The sequence below is a fragment of the Enhydra lutris genome, unplaced genomic scaffold, assembly GCF_002288905.1.
Source record: "Enhydra lutris kenyoni isolate GAN:26980312 unplaced genomic scaffold, ASM228890v2 scaffoldscaffold7, whole genome shotgun sequence".
Classification (NCBI taxonomy): Eukaryota; Metazoa; Chordata; class Mammalia; order Carnivora; family Mustelidae; genus Enhydra; species Enhydra lutris.
The window spans coordinates 2,428,509-2,454,940 of NW_019154091.1; the positions used below are offsets into that span (position 1 = coordinate 2,428,509).

At 37.0% G+C, this 26,432-nt stretch overlaps 1 protein-coding gene across 2 annotated transcripts in view; it reads left to right on the forward strand.

Annotated features, from left to right (window-relative positions):
* The window catches only part of LOC111142036 (insulin-like growth factor I), a 126,388-nt gene extending 113,350 nt beyond the window's left edge, over positions 1-13,038 (forward strand). Inside the window, exon 4 of one of the 2 annotated variants that reach the window (XM_022494959.1) lies at positions 12,285-13,038. In XM_022494959.1, coding sequence (XP_022350667.1) covers positions 12,285-12,344 — 60 coding nt within the window. In that variant the 3' untranslated portion in view covers positions 12,345-13,038. The remainder of the gene's footprint in view (positions 1-12,284) is intronic. The other variant, XM_022494960.1, reaches the window with a different exon arrangement.
* Positions 13,039-26,432: the final 13,394 nt, after the last annotated feature.

The following is a 26,432-nucleotide window of genomic DNA, read 5'->3' on the forward strand; positions in this document are numbered from 1 at the left end:
TCATGGTGTAGAGGAACCTCTTTTCCGCCTGATCCCTCATGCCCCTGATGTTTCTACTTCAGGATCATCCTTGCTCTATGGTGCAGTGAAAACACAGGATATATAATAAATAATATAACAAAACATATAAGGCCATGCCCAAGGCTCAACCCGGGAGGAAAAGTCCAGTCAGAAACATGTCAAGCCTAAGATGGGAGCTAAGCCACTTCTGCTGTGGTTACAAAAGCTTGACCTATATGAATAGACAAGGGTAGGCTGGTGCCTTAGCCCATCTAGCCAGCCACCTTATTCAGGAGATGCAGAGTTCTTCACTAAGACATCCATGCTTTGAGACCAGCCTCATGCGTAAGCCGATGTTTATTGTGACCACCACCTGAGAGTAGCCTGCAAACACAGATGGTTCTTCAAGTTCCACAGAAGAATTAACAATTCATGTCCTATGGAAAGGTTCCTTAGAGGATTATCTTGTCCCTATTTCATTGTTGACTGAGTAAATGTCAATTATGACTCAGGGTTTTGGATAAACTCTAATTATACTCTATGATAAACTTCATTCAAAAGAAGTGAGGCAGAGACTCTAAAAGAAAAAAAAAGGAATGGAACTTTCTAGTTAAAAAATGCTTAACTCTCACACTGTGGATTAAAATACTTCTTTTTGGAATGGGTTTTATCAACTCTAAAGCAGTCATCTTGAATGCCTACATATGATTTCTGAATAATATGAAGAAAGTAAACAGGAAGGACCTATTTTTGTCTTTCTATCTCCTCCTTTCTAGAGTCAAAACCAAGCACCTAGTGATAGATGGCATATAATGCAAGATGGATGGGTGGCGGGTGGGTGGATGGATGGATAGATGGATGAAATAGATGGACAAATTTAAGTGAGACAGGCAGTTGAATAATGGTAGAGAAAGACCATAAAAATAAGCATCATTGCTGAGATGAAATGATTCCTCTCATCCTTGCATAGGGCAATGAGGCATGGACTGAGTTAAAAAAAAAAAAAAAAAAAAAAAGGAGGGCAAAGGAGTTGCACTGACACAAGCCTAGCATTGCATTTCTAGAGATTAAACTGAAATCATTCAAGGACCCACTGCTAAAGGTGACAACTGGCTGAGTAGTACTTTATAGTGAACGTTATGTACCTGTTGCTTTCCTATATGTTTTCTTGGAAGTGGGCTGAGTACTGATCATCATTTAAAATTCTGTTTCTACCATTTCTTGGTGCAAATTGATGATTGTGTGTAAAACTAATGGGAAGATGGAAGGAATCATGATCCTGAAATAAAATTGTCAAAAAATACTTTTATTGAGCACCTACAATGTGCTCATCTCTGTACTAAGATGAAGGAGAATTATAAAGATTGAAGATGCAGTAAAACATATCAGTTAAGAATACAGACTCTAGAGTCATGCTGCCCAGGTTGAATTCCCGACTCTTACTTACTGATTGTGTGGCCTTGGGCAAATCATGTCATTTACCTGTGCCTTGGTTTTCTCATCTGTCAAACAATGGTGCTATTTGAATCTACCTCCTATGGTTGTGAGGATTTATTGAGATAATATCTATATACATGTGTATGTGAGCACTTGTGTACAAATACATATTATATTGCTTAAAATGATTCCTGGCACATAGTAATCACTATTAGAGTTTTAGTTAACATTATTTTATCTAGTTCTGAAAATTAGAGCCATCCGAAAAAGAAATAGATCCCTTTAAGTAGAAGTGAGTCTTGTATCACTAAAACCTTCAAGGCCAAGCTTGCTAGCACTTTTTGGTGAGGTAGTATCGGGGCTTCAAGCAGATGATAGAAGGGAACTCAGTGACCTAAGAGCCCTTCCAACCCAGAGAACCCCAGTTCTATGAATAATTCCAACTTAAGTGAAAGCTCAGCTCTCCCATGTGAGGAGCCGTTAACTTGTATTTCAAGGTCACAAAATGAACTTTCAGAAACCACCATTTTTCTCAACCAGTTAAAATCAAATGTAATATGTGTTTTCATTTCATGGTGCCTGAGGAAAATTTAATTGTAGCATGAACTCCAGCTCTTACTAGTTTTAAGTAAAATTGCCAAAATAAATAGAAATGTGGGATATTTCCGGGCTCACACAGCTTCCGGGACATTTCAGTTTCTAGGGCTGCCGATCCAGTGCCTTTCACAAGCATTTGATCTTCTTTCAAACATCTCTTGAAAACAAACAAAACCTCATACAGCTTCAAATGTGCGTGCTGTTAGGATGTAAGGGTGGAAAAAGAAGCAAAAAAAAGGAGTCCTTCAAGAGCCCCTATCCCCTCCCTTCACCCCTTGACCACCCTCCCACCAACCACCAACAGGAAATAATGTTTTCTTAAGTAATAACATTTTGCAATTTCTCAAGTCCATTAACATCCATGGAGAAAGATGAGGTCTATTCTCTTACTTGTCTGTGTGAAGGGAATAAGTCTTTTTCATTATTTAATAGGTAACAGGGAGCTGACTTTTAATCCAAGGGCAAATTTGATAGTTTGAAGTTAAAGTGGTGGACACCTTTGGTAGCAATAAGAAGATAAATTGTTTTAGACAAAGCAGGATGCCCTTTTATGAGGATAGGGATTTGGGGTGAATCGTTTCCCAAAATTTTTGGTAAATACAATTTCTTGGCTTTTCTTTCAGTGAAGAATTCCTCAGGTTATATGCTCATCAAAATGATTAAAAGCCCAGCTACTAACTGATATGAAAATCAGTGACAGTATTTATTGACCTAAGCAAGATAAATCCACTTGTAAAGAAGGAGCAGGTGAAGTTAACAAATCTTCAGTGGCCACTAAACTTCCAGGTCAAAAACAGTTTCTCCATCCTTAGGGTGCTAACTGAAATTTGAGCACCTTTCCCTGATGTCCACATGTTTGGGGTTCATCTTTGATGGGACTCTTTAATGCCCTTAGAGCTACCTCACTTTTATCCAGCAACCAAAAGAGATTATTTAGAAATACTGACTTATGTTTAAACTCAAAAAGAGAGAAATAGAAATTGACAATAACAGGGAAATTATGCAAGATGTAGGACAATGGACCTGTAAATCCATACCTGGTACTTCTAGTGAACGGCCAGGAAAGTTCTCACCATATACTAGAAGCTCAATTACAGATCTGATGGGATATTGCTAGATAAGTAACAAGAGCTAGAAAACATTTGGAAAATTCTTATCTTTATCTTGTTAGCTAATATGGTTATAGTCTTAAGACCCATTGGTCAGGAAACTAACTCTTTTGAAAAGTGGAAGTTTGATAGAAAAAAGAATGCATCCAACTAATTTTAATTCTAAATGTCCTTGCTGGTAATTTACAATCTATAATTAACTATAGAAAATAGTTTTGAGGAGAAAGGGATTCTTTTCTCTACTTTCTTCATGTGTATGTGTGTGTTTATGTGTGTTTATATAGTTTTGTGTTATAGCATTGTTGCAACCACTAGGGATTTGGAGTGAATCACTTTCCAAAATTATAGGTAAATTCAGAATCTTGGCTTTTCTTTCAGAGAAGGCAAATTCTTATGTGAAAACTAATCATCGTTCAGGAGAAATCACATTATTCCTTTATCTTCTCAAAGGCCCAGGTTTAATCCTAAATTAAATATTATTCAGGAAATAATGGGAACATTGTTGAAGGGGCAGAAAGGAGTCACTTTTCTTTCTATTGTATATTCTAAAGGTCCATGTTTTTCAGCTACTTCCAATCTGATCTACAGAGAGAGAGAATGGCTCTATAGATCAGAAAACAGAAACTTTCACATAGAACTAATTTGCAACTTTAGAAATTTTGAGGTCTCATTCTTGACCCAGCATAATCATAGCTCAGTGCATCCAGCCTGCCTTCATTCCAGCATCCCCTGCCACCACTTCTATTAGAGATTGCGGTTATTGGTAAAAACAATCCAGTGCCTTTGTACCACTTTCCCCTTCCATAACCATAAACTTCTAACTTCCTCAATTCACTCTGGCATACATATACTTCTGTTCCCATTGGATCATATGAAGTTACACACATTTATTTGAGTAGACATGTATCACTATCTCTCTGGAAAGAAAGTGGCAATGATTTATACCATCCTACATGGTTTTTCTAACTAGTAAGGTCAGAATTTCTATAGGAAGGTGGGATGTTAAAAGCAAGAACTATGAAAGACTAAGCATGATGGCAGTTCTGTCTGGTAAAATAACCCCGAAGTTCCCACTGAGAGACCAAGAGATTTTACGTCAAACCCAAACTGACCAAGTGGCCCATTCTTCTAAGATGAGATTCTTATGCCAAAAATTTTTATAAAATTCTGTGTAAAATATATAAATGTTTATATGGGGCTTTCTGTCTGGCCAGATCCAGGAAGTCAAGTAATCAAAGACCAACTCAAAGATCCCTGCCAACTGCGAAAATACGATGTGCTCTTTTCACAGCTATAAATAACAATTATGACAAGACAAAAATTTCAAATGATTAGGTGCAAGATTAGATGCAGGTTGAGGGTTGGGTAAGGATTTCTGTTGACTGTTGTAGACTTGGGACTATGCAATATTTATGTCATGGTGTGAGTGTGGCATGCTTGAATAGTTCCAGGAGGCATTGTAGGACTAGAAAATAAGGAAAACATAAATGAATCAATAAATATATAGCATTATTACTGTCACTTTGTCAATATCGGTTGACTTGGGCTGATAGGTTGGATGTTCTGGTTGGTCTTTCTGCAAATAATGACATTTATTTCCTTCTTCAAATGAATATTAGGATAGAGACAGAAGTGATTTTGGCACAATGAAGCAATTCTGATTTCTAAAAACTATATACATGCATGAATTGTTCTTGCGCCATTTTCTGTCTTGGAAAAGCTCCCCTGGCACCATGCATGTTTACTTTTATATGCTGAAAGGCTCCCATCAACCTCAAACAGATGCAAATCACTTTAACTTGTCATAGTGTTATTTTGTTCATCCTAAAAGTTCAGACAAGTCTTCCAAACTTCCAAAATTTCTCTCAATTCAGCGAGGAGGAAAATTTAGAGCACAGAATTTGAGTGTTCTGCCCAGATGTGTCACACACACAAAGAATGAGTGGAGGAAGGCAACACCCTTTCCTACCGATCCTGTGAACTCATCACTATGCCGTTGAAATGACACCAAAAGATACAACCCTGGGCCTCACGTCTCCTCAGAACATAGCAATATAAATCACTTCATACACTACTTTAAATATTCCAGCTTAAGTTGTATGTCAGATGTATGGCATTTTGGAGGCTTGAGAAAAAAAATAGTCAAATCTAGTTTTTAGGTAAAAATGTGCTGAAACTTTAGCACATATCAGTGAAATTGCTAGAATGTGGTGTTTCACTTTGAAAATACCACAACATTTGAACCTTTCAGCAATTCCAAAATCAACTCCCTCTGGGGAAGATAGTGTGCTTAAACTTTTTTTTTTTTTAATTTAAAAATGTAACACAAACACAAACAGCTAACTAAACAAGCTGCCCATAAAATCAACAGTCTAAGCAGTCTGAACCCTGAAGTGTTTTACAACATCCTTCAAGACTATTAAAGGCAATGTAAATACCTCTTGCCCACAAGGGAAAATACCCTTCAGCACTTTTTTTTTCCTTTCTTTTTTTTCCAGGCTTTTAAACAATTTTGGTAGTGATTTCTTACATCACAGACAGAAATTTCTGAAGTAGAGTCAGGTGGTATCCTTTGAAGAGTAAGAAAGTTGCTAAATCTGGATAATCCATGAATAATTATGGGACAAATATAAATTCCCTAAATCCTAGGGATTCCTAGGGATGCACCACTCTCTAGAAAAAAGTATACATCTGGTATCCCAGCATTCAAGGGAGCCCTGAGCACTCAGTAAGTAGGTTCCCTTTCTTCAGCCAGGGAAAGGCAACACTCTCCTATGGGATGTGCTTTGATACCAGTAACTATAAAAGGTTAGTGGGCAGTAAGAATAGCTGGTATTTATTAAGCACATGCCTGTGGTAAGGATTATATTAATTATTTCAGTTAATCTTCATCATTAGTATATAGGGTAAATATTAAAATCATCCCCATTGTAGAGATTTAAAAACTTGGGCTAAGTAAGGCTAAATATCTTACCAAGGTCTTGCTCTAACAAATGGCCAGACCAGAATCTAAACTCAAGATGGACTCCAGCGTGTTAACCATGCACTGCACTCTCTTTTCTGCATTTTTTCACTGATACTTCTTGTACCATAACCCAGCAACTGTAAGTCCCAAAATAGGAGGGGGCTCTGTGCTATTTGTCTCCATAAAGAGCACAGCAAGAAGTAGGAAGCCATGCAAGGGTTGCTATTTAAACTCTATTCTACTACTTCTATAGAAAAATTAAAACAATTTAGCCAGCTTTTCCTGGTTTGCTATGTTTGTTCAAAGCACCGTGCCTCTGGGGAGAATATAGAGGTGAAGGAAACATGTTACCTGCCCTCAAGGTGCTTACTTTTCAGTGGGGAAACAAACATACAATTTACAACACATCAATGCTTTAACAAAGATAGAGGCAGAGTGGACTCTGATAGCACCGAAGCCTGAGCAAACTGATGTTGCTAATAAATAACTTCACAGAATGGATCAAAATCAAGGGCTCTTGAAAGAGTAGGCTCTCTCACATGCAATTATGTCAGGTAAATGTGTAAGGGTGATCACCCGCACTCATAACAACATTATGAGGTGGGTGCTCTTATCCAGCCCTTTCATTTTACAGAAGAGGAAACAGAGGAGAGAACAATGTAATGGTTCTTAAGGTCCTTAATTCCTGTGTGGGGAGGTAGGATCCAAACTAGGTATGTAAGCCCAGGTCTTTGGGGAAACAGATGAGATAGGGTTAAATGAGCAGGATATTATTAGGGGAAATACCCATGTGAAAGAGGGGAGGAACTGGGAAGTCTGGGCAAGCCATCAGAACACAACGTAAGTCTGACCTCAAGTGAAGGAGAAGGGCAGGCAGAGATAATGTTGGGTGAAGTGTCTTGGACTGCTGTACAGTCTAAGGAAACACTCAGAAAAGCCACTGGGTAGACCTTGAATCAAAAGTTTGGCAATAGAAGAAATCTTATGTTTCCCAGGAATGGGTCTACCTTATATCCCCACCATACTCAGTCTTGGCATTAGAGAAGATGCCAGCTCTGGGCCATTCACCATTGCCAGAGAAAAGGGTCTTATTGGAAAAAAATGGCCATTCCCACCATAACCAGAGAAAAGGTAGGATGAGGTAATTTCCAGAAAAAAAAAAAAAAAAGAGTCTAAGCAGAATGACATTACATTCAGTCTATATAACTTTTACTTTGTTGAAGAGGCAACTATCCCACCAGGGATATCCCACAAGTCTCTTGAAATGTGCACATTTGTCCTTTGGTTTTAAAAGTCACATCCCAAAGCACCAAGTAGTTCTCATGACACTTACTCTCTTGGCTCCCAGAGATGAAAGTCTGAGCCAACTCTCCTGGAATTGGAACTTGTGATTCCCTGAAGTAAAGAGATAATCAAAGTTGATACTGAAACATCTAAATTGTCCTCCACAATTTCATGTGTCTCCAGACCAAACCAGCAAAATAGCTAAAGTACATCCACTGTATTATATATGTTAATTGCTCTTCCCCCCCCCCCCCCATTTTGCCCTTTTTAGGAGAAGGTCAATGCTGAGTTAGGACTTTATGCTACACAATAGGCTGCTAATATTCCATGCTGGACAGTATTTTCCTAGCATTTCTTACAGGGTGCCAGGCTTTTATTAGACTTTATGTCATATAATACTTACTTGTTTGGAGTAGTTGAGATGGAAACATAGTCTATTGAAAATGTCACTGCTTCCTCTCTGAAATTTAAAGAGACTATTATCATCCTTCTTTTAGATACTGTTTCTCAGGCAAAATCTCATAAAGATAGGTGGGGCAAAAAGAAGGGCTTATAATATCCACAGGGTTAGCTTTTGCTAAATGAATACTGTGCTACTAGATTCCTATCAATAATAATATAAATGGGTCCTAGCTCACTCTTGTGGTAAGGAACGGTACCCCTCCATAATTTAGAGTCTTGCCTTACCCTCTAAACAAGAATATAACACCATCTGGGATCATGGGCAGCTTATAACACTGTTAATTATTATTATTGTTGGAAAGATATTTGGACCTTGAAGCACCCGATAATGTTTTATCTTTCGGGGAAACAATATGGTAGAATGGCTAACTGGTAAGTTCCAGAATCAGAAAAAAACTGGCTGTTTAGTTTTTCTAAGCTTCAGATTCCTTAAAGGTAAAATAAGCAAGACATAGTATCCATCTGCAAGAGAACTAGGAGAATTAAATAAGAAAAATATGTGCAATTAGCATATATAATATAGTGCCCAGCCCTGAGAGATAGAACTATCTTATTAAAATAATAAGTTGTCTAATTATTAGTTCTAGGTCTCTCAGTTTGTTATTATGTGACCTCAAGCAAGTCACCAAATCTTAGCATGCCTTAGGTTATAAATAAGACTGATCCCAATATCGTGTTACTGGTGATTACCGTATAAACTACACAGTGTCTGCAAATGTTAATCAAGGTTATTGTGTTACTGCCATTGTTATTAGCTCTCAGTGATCTTTTTAATCAAAAAGTTTGTGGATTGCTTTCCTTTGTAAAGCCAGGAGCTAGGATAAGAGCGAAGAGACAATAAGAGAATGTGAATGTCATGTAATACCTCAGGACATTTTCCAGCTTCCTAAATATCTGAGTATGGTACACAATGTATTATAATGTATATCACAAATTAAGATGTTCCAAAACTTTTTCCCTGATGAGTTGGTTAATGTTTCCTTCAGAATGATAAATTTTCTCAATCAACCTGAGTGAGCTAGAGGACCAACATTTTTTTGAAATAATCTTACCTTCCCTGGTGTCAATAGGAAACAGTATTTACTCACTACTGTTTTCCTTTCAAAAATCTGCCTAGTTGCATACTAGAAACAGTTTCAGCTGGTTTGTTTGTCTTGGACAAGCTGTTGAAGTGAAAAGTTTTTGCTTGGCTGAATGTGGGACAGTTTCATAACCCTCAAGAAGTGCACTGAAGGTGGGTGCCAGCTCAGGCTACTTCTAACATGCCTCCACTTGCTGCCCATTGTCAAGGGTGGCCAGCGTAATTAAATTAAAACAATGAGCAAAGCAACAGATGCGACTGGGACCACATCTCTGAGTGCTTTTGTTTTGTCACTGTCATTGTCTGCAACAAAGAAGTCACATGTGAGAGCCTGGGAAGGGAGCCAAATGCAAACCAGACAACATCCCAGCTGGGTTTGAACGGCCTCCACCTTACGCGTGTATGCATGGGAACCATGCTACTTGGAGCAGTGTCTGCTCCACCCAAGTGAGTTTCTGCCCATGGCTTTGCTGCAAGCCCGAAACAGACTCAGAAGAAATACACCAGAGGATCCCTGTGCTCAGACTGACACTTCACCTCTGCTTTGAGAGAAAAGAAGAATCTGTTGGGGGAAAGGATAAGATCCGTATGGTTGACCAATCTAACATCAATTCTTTTTGCTACAGCCCTCATGAACTTGAGGAGGGACAGACATAAAGAAGATACCTGAACTTTTTCTTCTGTAAATCTGGGGTTTAAACATCTCTGGATGTTTAAACTGGAGACTAAACAGTTTAGTTTCGATGTTTATATGTTTAGACTGGAGATTAAAGATTAATCATCTTTTAATTTGTTACTCTTTCATTCTTGAGCATTTCTCTTAGTGTGCTCCTTATCCAGATACTTAAAAACTTCTTTTTCTAAGCTGGTATGGATGTTAAAGAGAAAACAGAGCAAAATCAAATTAGCATATTTTTAGATCTGTTATTTAATTTGATTAGTAGTTTTGTAGAGAGGTGGTATCCATAATAATGACCATTTGGGGGTTTTGATGAGCCAAATACCATCTGCAGGGTCCATTGCATACTAAACAGAAAAGTTTCAAGGAGTTTGAGACAATAGTGATCCAAATCTGTAGCTCCATTTTTTTCTTTCATTTTTCAGGAGAACTCCTTTAAGAATGCAGAATAACATGTTAAGATTAGGTTAAGATTAGGAATATAAATTTACCGGTAGCTTAACAGGGATGCTTTATATAGTTACAAATGCATGTTAAGTGGACTTGGTAAAATTGTATGACATCTGGGGGGAAAGTGCCAGTATTTTAAACAGATGCATTTCAAGCTATCCTATACAAATGCCAAACTTCTTCCCACAAGTTTTCAATGGCCACTGAGTTAGTTACTTTAATAAACATATTTACACAGCAACACTATCTTCTTTCTATTTAGTCAGTACAGGATATTGACCATCAACTTATAAAGTGCTAACTAGCTTTTTTGAAGAACTTGATGATAACACCAACATTCCACGCAGAGCTGAAAAATACGTGTAGGAAATATTACCAAATCCCAATGGGCCTCTGCCAGTAGGTATTATTTCCAGGGACCATAGTTGATTCTGTCCCAGCTTCTCACACCCTGCAGGCTCAGGTCTAAACATTTTCCAAAGTTCCTTACAATGACCTATAAGTTCCTAAGAATGATTGGGTTGAGAGGTCATTACCTCAGCCAGAGGAAAAATTTGGAGATTCCAGACACCATAGTGAAAACTCTTGTTTTTGGTCATGATGAAAACATGTTCTGAGAGAAAGCGATATTGGGGATTCTTGAACTTCATTCTGTACCAATAATGATTCATTATGTCCTCCACTAAGGGCCTCCTGGCTAGAGGTAAAACCAAGAGAAAAAGCACCTTATATTCATGCATACAGATGCCATTTCCTCCTGTATTTAATCCACATCTTCTTATTTGTATAAATACACTTTTCTATTTAAATATATTCAAGTATAAAATAATAACTATAGGAAAAGTATAATGACTTGAAATACACTTTTCAATTTAAATATATTCAAGTATAAAATAATAACTATAGGAAAAGTATAAGGGACATTATTAGACAGTCATTATAGTCATTTAATTCATTCTATAGCTATTTATTGAGCAACTGCAATATTCCAGGCTTTGTTTTAGACACAGGGATATAACAGTGAAGAAACAGATGGGTCTCTAATATATAGGGCTTCTATTCTAAGCAAAACTCAATATTCCTTGGATGGTAACAGCATTGCTTGCAGATAAATGAATGGTAGCACCAAAACAAGGAACCCAGAGTTTCTAGTCTAGGAATGGTTTCTAATGAAGATGAAATAATAATAATAATGACTAAATAATAATAATATTAATAATAATAAAAATAAATTGTTAATACTTATGTAGTGGTTACCATGTGTCAAACCCATTATAAATCTTTTGGGGTACTAATTCTTTAATTCTTAATCCTATAAGGTAGGAACTATTATTATGCTAGTTTATAGATGAAATTGAGACACAAGAGATTGCCATTTGCACAAGTTCACGTAACTAAAACTGAATGAGTCAGGATTTGAACCCAGCTCGGTATATCTGTGATTTACAGATTCTAAGTCAATTATAAAACATCCCAATCTTTCACTTCTAAAACTCTCCCTCTCTCCATAGGAAGAAAAGAAAAAAATGAAAAATGTCTTCTTTTTACAAAAATTAAACCCCCAAAAATGCACTAAAACAACAGAGGATGATCCCAGAATGTGTTGTGGTTTTTTTTCCCCCTCTTAGTAGGAAAAGATGCCACAGGCCAGAATTCTGGATTTTTCAGAGTCTCCTTCTGGTCAAGAAATCTGTGATAGCGGCGGGTGAATAGAAACACACTTCTGTGTGATTATAAGGCAATCTCTAGTCCCCATGACACCAAGGGCACATAAAAGTAACCTAACTTTCACTAAACTGAAAACTAAAGGCCTATTTACATCTGTCTTTCTTAGAAAAAAACAAACAAACAAACAAACAAAAAAACTGGCCCAAGTTCTCTGTGACATTGACTGATGAGGCATCAACTATGAAAGGTTGAGACTCAGTGTTAGAAATGGATGGGGGGGCTCCTGGGTGGCTCAGTGGGTTAAAGCCTCTGCCTTCGGCTCAGGTCATGATCCCAGGGTCCTGGGATAGAGCCCTGCATTGGACTGTCTGCTCAGCAGGGAGCCTGCTTCCTCCTCTCTCTCTCTCTCTCTGCCTGCCTCTCTTCCTACTTGTGATATCTCTCTCTGTCAAATGAATAAATAAAATCTTTAAAAAAAAAAAAAAAGAAATGGGTGGGGAGGGCACATAAAACTTCATCAAGTTAATGTCACTTTTTCTCCCTTATTTTTAGGAAGTACATTTGAAGAACGCAAGTAGAGGGAGTGCAGGAAACAAGAACTACAGAATGTAGGAAGACCTTCCTGTTTTGTGAAGAATGACATGCCACCGGCAGGATCATTTGCTCTGTAGGAGTTACCTGATAAACACCAGAAGACCTACCAAAAAAATAAGTTTGATAACATTTCAAAAGATGGGCATTCCCCCCAATGAAATACGCAAGTAAACATTCCAGCATTGTCTTTAGGAGTGATTGTTAAAAGCTTTGCACCTTGCAATAATGGTCCTGGAGTTGGTAGATTGCTGTTGATCCTTTATCAATAATGTTCTATAGAGAAAAATATATATATAAATATATCTTAGTCCCTGCCTCTCAAGAGCCACAAATGCATGGGCGTTGTATAGATCCCGTTGCACTAAATTTGTTTCTGAATCTTGGCTGCTGGAGCCATTCATTCAGTAGTCTTGTCTAAGTGGTTTATTCTTTTTTTTTTTTTTTTTTTAATTTGCACTTCTTACTACGCAACACAGGCCATTTGTTTTACAGTGTCTGATGATCTTGTTTGTTTATCTCTACCCTCCACTTCATCATCTTTATATTTGCCAAATTTGGCCTCCTCAAGAGCAACAACAAGCAGTCAAGTAGCACACCCGAAAGATTTTAACCCAAAAAATTCCATCTGTGGTATCTGTACCAAATATAAGTTGGATGCATTTATTTTAGACATAAAGCTTTATTTTTCCACATCTTGCTACAAAAAAAAAAATGCAAGTAGTTGCAATTTTGAGGCCATTTTTAGGCATATGTTTTAAGCATAGAAAGTCTCAAACTCTCAACAGTTCCTTCAAATGATGAGTTAGTGTGCAACGTGATTAGTAACTTTTCTCTTTTTATTTTTTCCATATAGAGCACTATGTAAATTTAGCATATCAAGAATACAGGATATATCACAAACAGTATGTAAAACTCTGTTTTTTAGTACAATGGTGCTATTTTGTAGTTTGTTATACGAAAGAGTCTGGCCAAAACGGTAAAAGGTGAAAGCAAAACAAAAGAAGCCTGGAGCCAAAGATGACACAAAGGGGAAGGGTCCTAAAAATCCATCCATTTGGGAAAGAAGGCAAAATCCCCCAATGATGCCTTCCAAAAAAAATCTTAAGATACAAAGTCTGCTAATGCAAATTTGATTGGGGAGTCCAGAGAGGAGTGGAAAAAGCAGAAGGCTAGGAATTTAATAGTCCTGGTTTTTATTTCTCACTAAAGGAACAAACATCTGCTGACTCTGTCACAGACTCACCACTGTGTGACTTTGGGCAAGTCACTTCACCTCTCTGTGCCTCAGTTTCCTCATCTACAAAATGGGGGCAAAACGCCATCTACCTACCTCACAGGGGTGGTATGAAGATTACAAAGATAAAGCTCCAGATTTTATCCTGGGTTGCTAGAAGGGCACAAGGTCAGAGCCCTTCAGTTGCTGGGTTGCAAAGAATTATAGAAACAACCCATTCATGGCATAGCTAGGAAACTGATCAGCCAAATGTTCCTGACATGCTAATTCTTGTCAATGTAGCTATCCTGCTAACTATTCAACCATCCTAGTTAAAAGCTGCCAGCTCCATCTCTTTCAAAACCCTTTCAAAATAAGTAAGAAATATCTGATTTACAATTTGCTCTGAATTCTGCACTTGGATTTGTGAATACAAAGTGCAAAGAGAAAAAGGAAAAGAAGAAAAAGGAAAAAAAAAATATTTCCACCAGTGAAAGAGCGACTATGCCATCTGTTAGCACTCATTGACTCTTCCAGGCAGTTACTAGTAACCTAGTAATACTTCTTATAATATTATAAATGATACTTTATTCATTTTGAACAATATAGTTCTCTTTCTCTTTCCCAAATTCTCTTTGGGCAATCTAAAAAAAATGGCCCAAGACTTCAAATATTGAAATAATATCTAATTCTAACAAATCACAAAATCACTTTCTTTAATAAATTTTGTTCTTACTCTTAGCTATATTTACATATACTTTTTTCAATTTTTGTTAAAATATATTTGACTAGAGTTGCTAACTGAGAGGCAAAATTTTCCTTTAGAACTAGAAATTTTCCCTTATGTCTGCTTACCAGCGTGACCCCTGGCCCTCTGCAGATGCATCTTATCCATTTAACTGAAAATTGATATCAGGAAAATCCAACAGTGAGGACAGGCCCATGGTGACCTAGAAAATGTTTCCCATCTACATACTAAGATTTTCTTATTACAACAATGAATCACCCATCATTCACGTCTTTTTATCTGCCTTCAAACATTTTGGTGAAAAGCAACCAGGCCTGATTACTTCATGCAAATTGTATTTCTTTATTCTTGGAAATTGTGCATGGAAAACAAAAATAACATCTTTAGTTTGCATCCCACTGGTTCACCTCAAGGTTCAGAAACCAGAAAAAGTCTAAGACTTCCTGGATCTTCAAACATATGCAAAAAGAAGCCCTATGTGGTGGGTCCCCCTGCTCAGCCAGTAAGTGCTTAAACCCTCAGATCCTCAGCATTACTTGAATTGAGCACCTCTGGCATGCTGAGCAATGTTGTAATCACTACACACAAATGTAAAAGAAACTGGAAGTCATTTTTGCCCTTTATCTGTTTTCAGACCTTTGTGTTCTGTGGATTTAGATGCAGGACCTCCCTTTCCAAAATGACAGGCATTCTGCTTTTTATTTCTTGTTTTTCGTGTATACCTTTTAAAATTACTGTCTCCCAGCAACACTTTACATGCAATCCTCTGCAGATCTATGGGTTTCAAGACACAGCTGGATATAGTAATTCTAAGAATGTCTATGACTTTTTTGATTCATTTAATAATTCTATTCACAGCCAAAATTACCCTAGTGAGGAAAGCTTAAATATACAAAGCTATATTATTTTTAATTTTTTCTGACACATAATCCTCTCCAACTGTATTATAAATCAATGAGTAAAAATTAACTAATTATACTAACTCACTATCTAATTTTTAAATGCACTAAAACTAGAAGACAGATCAATGTAAAACTTCAAAAGTCAGTTGATCACACTACAGCAGAATGACCCGGGACCGATAGAAAGGAGCACCTAAAATTTCATATCTCAAAACTTTTATAACCTTTGCTTTGGATTTTTCAAATGAGGCAATTTCAAAAGCTTTATGAAAAAGCTGTAAATATCAGTAAGAATGAGCTTTCAGCTTACAGGCTTAGTTCTAATTTAACTGACAAAACTGAATGCCTAGATCAAATTTTGGTTCCCAGTTCCCCAAATAACATCACAGTATCTTTTGAACATTTTAAGGTGAGGAGGCTCCACTGAAAAAGTAAATGTATCCTTCCATCAGAATCCATTCTTCTAGAAATAAAAACTTGCAACACCCCCACACACAACCACCACGTGCACAAGCACGTGCACACACACACTCAACTTAAGAGAGCAAGAGAGAGAAGAAATCACTTCCCTGAAAAAACTTACTAGGAAAAAAAAAAAAAAAAAAAAAAAAAAAAAAAGCCTGGCCTCCCTTGGGAATCCATCCCCTTCTTGGAATGTCAATGTTTGTGTAGATGAAACCATCTCATGCACTGTGGCTCCAGGGTTTCTGTTACTAGTTTATGCACTTGGGAGACTTCTTAAATGAAAGATGTAGCACATCTTGCTTTCCCATTTATTGTTTGGCCAGCTATGCCACTGTGGTGCTATTGTTTCTTTAAGAAAGTACTTGACTAAAAAAAAAAGAAAAAAAAGAAAAAAAAAGAAAATAAAAGAAAAAAAGAAAGCATAGACATATTTTTTTAAAGTATGAAAACAACAATTCTATAGATAGATGGCTTAATAAAATAGCATGAGGTCTAGTTACCACCACCTTTCAACTTTTTATCACTCACAAGTAGAGTACTGTTCACCAAATTGTGAGTTTGGGGGTGTAGGGACAGAAAATGGAATTTTTGTAAAGTCAGAAGGCTCTGTTATTCTGCTGGCTCTCAAACTCAGCAAAATTAGCAATATGTTATCCAATCTGAACACCTCAATCAAGAGCATGGAGTATACATAGGGGAAAAATAAAAGGACCTTAAAGGCAAACGGCAGAACAAAACATGATAAAGTTACTTATTGATTTTTGTGCTCTCTGCTCTAAAACAGATATTCAGCAATGGAGAAAATAAAAACAAAGAGAAAGAATGCATAGATTAAATCTGCTAAAAACAGCTTCTGCCACATCCCCCTTAAGTCATTCTTTGGCATTTACTGGTTTATAGAAGATACTCTCCCTTCAACTAAACATCTCTGAGCAGTAGCTCTCATAAAAAACAATCACTGATCTCATTGGGAAGTGTTGGAAAGTATTTCCTTATGAGATGGGGGTTATCTACTGATAAGGAAAGAGAAGAATTTATGAGAAATCGTTGAAAGAGATGGCTAACAATCTGTGAAGATTTTTTGTTTTTATTTTTGTTTTGGGTTTTTTTTTCTGTTTTTTACTTTATACAGTCTTTATGAATATCTTAATGTTCAAAAATGACTTGGTTCTTCCTTCTTTTTTTTATATTGGAATGAGGGATAAGTTAAACCCACATAGACTCTTTAAAACTATAGGCTAGATAGAAGTGTATGTTTGACTTGTTGAAGCTATAATCAGACTATTTAAAATGTTTTTCCTATTTTTAATCTTTAAAGAGTGTACTAATTTATTAGAGACAGATCATGTTTGGCTCTCTTCATAAAAAAGAGCATTCTCATTTGAATCACCTGGGCTTTCCCATCAATGTTTTCAAAAGATAAATCTGATTTATCCATCATTATGGTATCATTTATTTTAAAAATTTTTAATAGAAGAATTGTGGTTCTTTATGCCCCTCTCTTGCAATGATCATGAAGTTCAGAATATGAGGGAGCTAAAAACAAGAGGAAAAATTTGTTGATTCTTTGTTTTTGGTTTGTTTCAATGCTAGTGTTTAATCCTATAGTACATATTTGCTTATTGCTATTTTAATATTCGAAAAGACTTTCCTATTAGGTGTTAGAAACTGATACATAGATGTTTGTGTGATTTCTATTTAAAAAAAAAAAAAGGGAGATGAGAGGACTGTCTGAAACTTTAAAGTGCATATGGTACAGGATAAAGATACCAATTGAAATAACCAAGTCCTATCTAGAACAACACTTTTTGGGGGAAACCTCTCATATATAAAACAGAGGCCCAGGGAGTTTTTGAAACTGTCTCTTTTCCTCCAAGTGCTTATTCATTTAGTATTTGCCTCAAAATTTTATGGAGGGGTGACCAAACTTAAACCCTAGAATTAAAGGGACCTCTTTAAAATATGTATATTTCACATGTTCCCTCCTAATTTACGATGACACATTGAACTTAAACATGGTCCCTCTTTCTCCCCATTCTTCAGCTGTCATTGGTAGGGTCTGAAGAAAAAAAAAAAAGTGTTAACTTTAAAAGAGGAACACAAAAGTCCAAATGTTATTGCCTAATTGAAATGTGAGTTTAGATGGAGATAGTTTCTCCTACTTAATCCCTATTGAATCACCTGACATCTTCAGAATGACCTTTTGCAAGCCTTAGAATCTGCCTTTTATTTAATTGCCCAGGCCTACTGCATCCTAGAGGTAAATATTATTCATTTTCTTTTGGCCAAAATGCACTGATGTAAAAATAGGAAAAATAAAAAAACTCAAAAAATCCCTTCCAAGTCACCCACTGACCCCATTTACCTACCCAGAGCAAAGTCACTTCTGTTAATCCCTTAATCTGATTTTGTTTGGGTATTTATCTTGTACCTGCTGCTAAACACACTGCAGGAGGGACTCTGAAACCTTGAACTGTCTATTCACATCTCTTATCTGTGTCTGTGTATCATTAAAATGTCTATTCAAAAAATTAAAAAGTTTCAAACACCATGCAGCTTGTATTCAGTTTACATAAAGGCCCCAAATACCATGTTAGATCTCCTGTTACTAAGAGTTAATGAACAATGAGAACTGGGATTACAACGTGTGTTTTGCTTCATATGGTTTTATCACACTTACAGGCCAAGTGTGATAAATACACTTACAGACACTGAATATTTCCCTGCGACTTTGAAACCAGAAAATAATGATTGGTCATTCGTTATCTGTCTTAGTTCAAAAGCATATTTTTTATTAAATTAATTCTGTATTTGAAATCATTATTCATTTATAGCAGAGGAATATCAATCCTAATGACTTCTAAAACTGTAACTAACTGAATCATTATCTTACATTTACTGTTAAGTAAGCATATTTGGAAAAATGTATGGCTAGAGCGTCCTAATAAAATGATATATCTTTCTTTAGTAATTACATTAAAATTAATCATGTTTGATTAATTAGTTCTTTTGGACAATGTTGGTGTAATGTGTCATTCCTTAAGAATTCTGTTGTTATGTAGCATTTTTATTAATTGAGGTCACTGCAACAAATAAACAAGAAAACTTACCCAGAAAAATAAAAACTAATCATACACCAGAATGGAGATATCTTATAGAATTTACAGATTATATTTAAAAATAAATGTTTCAAAGAGCTTGTACAAACTATGTAAGAGATGTATGAATTGTACGATATATGTATTAACAATAAAGCAGGTGTAATTAACTGATCCCACTCACTGTAACCCAACAGTGAGTTATAATCCATGACACAAAGGGTCTGGGAAAAGATTTCCTATCAAACAGGGCACATAATACACAAGTAGCATTTAATATTCACCCATATTGTGAGATTCCATAAGAATGTGGTCTCTTAGCACTGAGTTTTTATTTCAATAAATCTCGCTAAATCTTTGCTGAATATCAAACTCACAACAGCATTTGTAGAAGCACAGGGTGGAAAGATTAGTAATTTCCCTCTTGTTTGAAAGTATCTCATTCTATTTTCCTTTTCTTAAAACTTCCATGAAGTATTTGAAAAGTTACCTGAATGTAAAAAAGGCTCAGGAGACTTGTACTTGATTTTAAGGAATTACTAGCAATACCAGTTCATTATTTTCCCACGCGCATCTCACCATGAGTCCTGTAACTCCCTCAGAGTTACCGCAGCTCTCCTTAACCCTATCCTCTAGACCTCCTTGTCCTATTTGTGCTCAACATCTTGCTGCCTATGGCCATGAGCTTCTAACTGCATTGCTTCTCTCCCTAGACAATACTTTTCTCCCCTTAGCCACACTAGGCTAAACTGGGTGCAGCCTTTCACTTAAGGTTTTGGGAATGATGAAGTGGGAGGCAATTAAGCACGTGGCAAAAATTGGCTGCTAATGTCAAACATCACTATTAACTAAAATTCATTAAGGAATTTTGGCTGCTCATGTGCCTCTTGTCATTTTAGTAAGCCTCCTTCCTCCCCTCAGCAAACTGTCCCTGGAATTACTTCCTATCCAACTCTCCATCCTCTCCCTTAGGAATAACTTGCAGGGAATAATGGGGGTTAAGTGACTTGGGTGGCTCAGGCAGTTAAGCATCTGACTCTTGGTTTCAGCTCAGGGCATGATCTCAGGGTTTTGAAATCAAGCGCTCGGTGGGGCTCTTCACTGAATGTGGAGCCTGCTTAAGATTCTCTCTCTCCCTGTCCCTCTATCCCTCCCCCTTCCTAAAAATAAGGATATGCAAGGAAATCTATTTTGTTCTCCTGCAGAGCAATCTTGACCAACCCAGATTTACCCATGACAGGAGTGGGAGCAGGACCTGCTCACTTTTTATTACTGAATGTGCCCCAAAGATTATTTTTCCTAAAGAGAAAAGCAATTCTGTCCCTAAGAGGAATTCTGTCTTCCTTCTTTCATCTAAGTCAAATTGCAGCCTCTTTTAAAAAATGATATTTTTTCCTTCCTATAAGATCTATATGAGTGATAATTATGACCACCCCAACAATAATGGTTAATACTGCTGATTAATAATATTCAATTTGGGGTGACTGGATGGCTCAGTTGGTTATACATGTGACTTTTGATTTTGACTCAGGTCATAATCTTGTGAGACTGAGCCCATGTCAGGCTTCATGCTGAACATGGAGCCTGCTTAAGATCCCTCTCTCCTTCACCCTCTGCCCCTTCCCATGAAAAACAAAACAAAACAAATAAAATAAAAATAGTATTCATATTTGCTGAGTACTTACTAGGGGTTAGTCACTATGCCAAGTGGTTTACCTCTACTATCTTACTAGTCTTTATAAAAATTATCTGAGCCAGGCACTATTATGAACCCTATTTTACAGGTGAGGAAATGGAGATTCAAAGACATTATGTAATTTGCTAAAGGACACAGATAGGCAGGATGGGCTTGAATCTGGGTCTAAGGACATCAAACATGTGTTTTTACTACTTTGCCTTTCATGCCCCAATCCAGACACAAGGACAGTTCCAGATAGAGACAGATACACTCCTATTAAAATGTGTTTTTACATGGTACAGGCAGAAATACAGGTAATTGCACCTTTGAGTGATAAACTATTTATGAATATTACATTATCAAGATAAATAAGCATTTTTGCTCAATAACCCATGTATCTAACTGGGCTTTCAACCTTACCTGCTGCTATTTCTTGGCTCCTTCACACTGCAATGTCAGTTCTTGGTATTCCTTCACATGGTGTATGTAATATCAGATGTTAAACAATCTCAGGAGGGACGCCTGGGTGGCTCAGTTGGTTAAGCAGCTGCCTTCAGCTCGGGTCATGATCCCGGTATCCTGGGATCGAGTCCCACATCGGGCTCCTTGCTTGGCAGGGAGCCTGCTTCTCCCTCGGCCTCTGCCTGCCACTCTGTCTGCCTGTGCTCACTCTCGCTCCTCTCTCTCTGACAAATAAATAAATAAAATCTTAAAAAAAAAAAAAAAATCTCAGGGTTCCTTGGTGAGGAGGTATGACTTTTGTCTTTACAGTCCAAAAATAAACCATTTCTACTTAAGTAAAACTAGAAGCTGATGATGAAGAAGCTTGCCAAGAGTTGTTCTCTTGCCGGTTTGTCAAAGCCAGTGTGGTCTGAAGGAACATGGTTGAATCAGGGCTTCCACAGACAAAAATGTAAATTTGGGGAGTCAGTTTCATGAGACCCATGTTCTTATATCTCTGCCCTTCGAAAGGGCTTAGTTACCCCACTCTCAGGAGTTCCAGAGGGTATAATGCTAGCCCTACATGGCATTTTGGAAATGTGTAGGGACATTTGGGGTTGTCATTCATGGTAACTGAGGAAGGCATTATTGGCATTTAATTGAGCAGGGGGTTAGGGTTTCAGAAATCTTATGTAGATAACAAACTTATTTGTCATCAAACTTATTTATACAACAAACTTATTATACAACAAACTTATTATACAACAAACTTATTTGTCATCGACTTATTTATAGCCTAAGCCTAGGCTATAACTCTAGTTTACTTACAAACTCAAAGTATTTCTGCATGATTTTAATATAAACGGAATTTTTCAGGAATGCAATTACCATGTTAATTAAGAAGAAGGTGGTACTTTATTTCACTTGGAACTTTACCATGTGTTGTCCACAATTTTAGAACAAATAAATAAATAAAATCTTTAAAAAAAAAAAAGGCAGACACAATTTTAGAAAAAACATCATTGATGACAATGCTAATTGTGCTGTTTAAATCTCTCCATTCTCTGAGCAGATCATTCTTCTTGCAGCTGTCACATTCATGATTCTCCACCTAAGTGTAAACATCTGACCACTTCATTACATGTTCTAATAGAGTTGTGTCTGAGCCTTTTTATCTTATAATGCATATTTTCTTATTATAAACTGTTTTCATTTTAGTTCTCCTTTATATTATAGTTCAGGCATCATTTTGATTTTTATTGAAATTATATATGTCAGCATTATCTATAAATTTCTCTTCGGGACACCAGAGGATATATCATAAAATATTTGTTACATAAAGGAGAGCTTGGGTTTGATAGAAATGAACCACTGGTCTATACATACCAATTATGAACCTCCCTGGGTCATAATGACAGGTGGATGGCAGAGCCTTTGTCCTCTTTTCAGTGATGCATCTTTAAAGTGTAAAGCTGAGCTGAAAGCTGGTATCTTCCTCACCTGTTTATGGATAGAGATTAAATCTCTTTGGGATCCAATAAAGGATAATGGTTATGGCTAATATAACATCTGGTTTCTAAATGTTCTTTCCTTCACCCTGTGATGGGATGAGATGATTCTAAAAAGAATAAAGCAATCAGTAAAAACAGAAACAGATGTAAATTGGATTTGAGACAATTGCAACAGTACATCAGAAGTAAAATTCGACCTTGGATCTCAAGCAAGGTACGAAATGTGACCTATAAAGGAGGTCTCTCTCTCTCTTTCTCTCTCTCTCTCTCTCTCAAGATTTTATTTATTTATTTGAGAGAGAAAAAAAGAGAGCAGGGAGAGGTGCAAACAGAGATGGAGAGAGAGAAAATCTCAAGCAAACTCCACATTGAGCATGGAGTCCAAGGTAGGGCTCAACCTCAAGACCTGATGTCCCAATATGAGATAAAACTAAGAGACACTTAACCAACTGAGCCACCCAGGCACCCCAGGAGGTTTCTTTTTCTAATGGCTACTACCAGGAAAGTTAAAACTGGAATACCTGTCCTATAATTTCCTAATTCTATTTTGTTTATTTAACTCAATGGCTCCGGCTTAGCCCCCAGCCTCCTCCAGGGGAAATACTAATCTGTTTCTCCAAATGGCAGTTGGAGAGTGGGGGTGGGGAGGTCCTAGTTTCCATTCATGACTAGTCTCTATATAAGTGCAATGGCCGAATCCATCATTCTACTCCACAAATATGGAACTGTCCTTCCAACTCCAAATCTCTGAGAGAAGGAGAGAGAGAATGAAGAGAAAGTGATTGTTCCTCTAAAGAGGAAAGGAGACACAATGACAGAGGGAGAAATGATAGGGTTGGGCTCTGCCACCTTATTTGACCCAGAACTTCTAATTCAGCCACCCTTATAGAACCTAAAATACTCAAAGGCAGGGTTACTCAAGACCAAAACTCTCTCTTTATTTCTTTTGTCTCTCTCTGCTTTAAAGATCATTTGGAAATGGAAACCTGCCCATCCCCCTCCTATGGCCAAATAAATTTTCTTACACTGTTAATACTGATAAGTCCCTTCTGGTATCTCTAGACCTTACTGCCATAGTAAAAGGTACACTGAAATAATTTAATACATATTTAGGCTATAATATACTGGTCATTTATCTGTTTGCTCTCATATCCATTTCCCAACATTCCCTTCTTTGACTATGTTCATAAGGAACATTTCCCAGTCCCTGTGTTCTCTGGTTTCTGAGTAGGTTTGCCTAATAATAAGAGGCACGAAGGAAAGAAGCAGAGCAGGGGGAGGGAAGAAGCCAGGGTATTACCCCCATTTTCTCTCTCTGCTTCAAGTAGCATCTTTGGCAATAATGGCAGTTCCTCCCTCATGGACCCTGTCCCTGGAGAATCAGCACCCTGTCCCTGGAGGAAATCTAGACCTATCCATACAGTTTTTCTCAGTTGGGAACACCACCTCCTCTCTGGGTCTCTAGTCCTAGGGATGGTAGGGAATTCCTGATATTGATATATGGGTTGACTCCCCTCTCCAATTTGTCTAATCATTTCTTCCATCTTGTATTAAATACCCTCTGTTTACATACAGAGAATGGTTTCTGTTTCCCTCAATGGACCCTAACTAATACCCAAAGGAATAACATAGTGGTAAGAAGCATGAGCACTGAAATCAGGCAGACGTGGGTTGTGTTGTGGTTCTGACACTTCTGGTTGGAAGCTTTGGAAAATTAAAATAATTTCTGTGAGGCTGCTTCCTCTTTTGTAAAGTGATAATAATAATAACAATATAATCTACCTCATATTATTTGAGGATTAAACATGATCATGCAAGTCCCTAAACTTCTAGATTTCTCAAAATAGTGAAATTTCCAAAAATAAAACTATAAATTGACTTACGGTGAGAAAATATATTTGGCTAAATAAGGAGTTCTTTTAGAGAAACATCGATCATTATGTCATTACAAGGGAATTTATTTAAATAACATGGATATAATCTCAGAATAAAGGGAAATTTAATACATTAACCTTTAGGGAAGCTCATCACATTGTATTAATTTGTTCTTTTCATCTTTTCAGTTTCTTTATGGCTAGATTAAAACACTGCTGCAGTTCTGCATTGGTCTGCTTATCAGCTCTTGTGTGGTGTGGTTCCTAACATTTGTACAGTTACCTTCAATATCACTACTTCCATTGTTATTATTAGTTATGAGAGAATTAATTAAAGATCTAAGATACCCAAGGTAGAACATCTCCATTGACTTGTCACACTCTTTTTTAATTATTATTTGTTCATTTATTTACTTATTTACTTATTTTGAGAGAGAGAGCAGGGGGAGGAGCAGAGAGGCAGAGAGAGAATCACAAGGAGGCTCCATCTCACAACCCTGAGATCATGATCAGTGTTGAAATCAAGAGTTGGGCACTTAACTGACAGAGCCACCCAGGTGTCCCTTGTCATATTCTTTTCTGTGTACATTCTGGTTCATAGCCTCAACTTTTCTGACAGTGACCAAGTGATCAGTGTCACTTTTTTCCCTAATTTTACTCTGACTTAGCAAAACCAGGTGAAAAGTACTCGTTGAACCTAAAATTCCTTGCACTACAAAGGCAAATGTAAAATCTCAAATCTGGCATTTTCTTGCTGTGTCACTGATCCTCTTTATTTACCCCAGCCCAGCCATCAGGGCTACAAACTTTCCAAATAATGATTTTTAATTACTTATATGGTATTTTCAGGCTATCCCTAAGTAGTACCAAAATAATTCCTCTTGTCACTATAATCAATTCAAGAAAACAATGTAATTAAGTCCCTTGTGTGTCATTATGTACAACCCAAACTCCACTAATTTTTTAACCACTTTTCCTGGATTCATCAGCGTATAACTTTTATTATTCTACCTCTTACTTTTAGTTATATTTGTTCTACACCATATTCTTCTAAGTCATCACTGTAATTTTTGGCAATCTATTAAATAATATTTGATGGTCTGGTCTCTTACTCCTCAACCTTTCAAATTTTCCATAATGTCAAATAGAAATATCCCTGATGTGGCAAACACAGAGTCCCTGAAAGAAAAGTGAACCTATTTTCAAGTCCTTCCTAAACTGTGAGGATTTACTTTGAATCTTTCAATATGTACGTAACATTATTCCAAATCCTCTTTGGGGTTGCTCCTGTAGGACCCAGGGATGTATCATTCAACTGGAAAAGCAATTTGAGAACCTCTAGGATTGATTTTTGAAAATGCAGTATCCACAGAAACAGACTTCAGATATTATCCCAGCAAATCCTGGCAACTCTGTGCTTGTATAGAAGATGCCTCCTGTGGGTTTTTCCAAAGGTTGTTCTATGGACATTGCCACTCATTTAAACACAGGACATTCTATGCTGTATCTGTGCATGACTATTTAGCAAGAATTCTGAGCGTAGACTTGTATTTCCCAGTAAGAGTATGCAGCAAGCTAGAGCAGCCTGATAAGATAAGGAAAAATCTGTCAGTGAAAGGTTTGCTAAGAGAGTCTTTTGGGTACATTCATGCTCTCTAGGGTTTGTTTGTACAATATTAGTAAGCTGATTCGCAAAGTCAGACTGATAATATTCAAATATTTCCAAGAAGACGCTGGCACTGAAGAACACAGTCTTAAATCAACACACTGCCTTTTACCTGAGAAGTAAATAAATGTGGAAAAACAGATGTGGGTGGCCTTAAACAATACAGTTCCATGTGCTTTTATACATAACATTGTCTCTGAAAATATGATTTCTGTCCACAAGCTGAAAGCGGAAGGCAGACAAAATTTCTTGAAGAAGCAACCCAGATAAACCCACTTGAAGCCATTCTTCCAGTATTTTAATGGATTGTACACAATCAATCACACTTTCTCATGGGCCCGCTTGGGACCAATGCTACATAGTTTAGAGACAAGTAGACAAGATTAGGGGTGAAGTCTGTGAACCACAGAACACAGTTTTCCTCTCCATGAAACTAACTGGTCCTTCTGGGGATCAAACCCATAACCTTGGGCTCATTAGCACTCTATTCCAACCATGCCCAAAACAAAT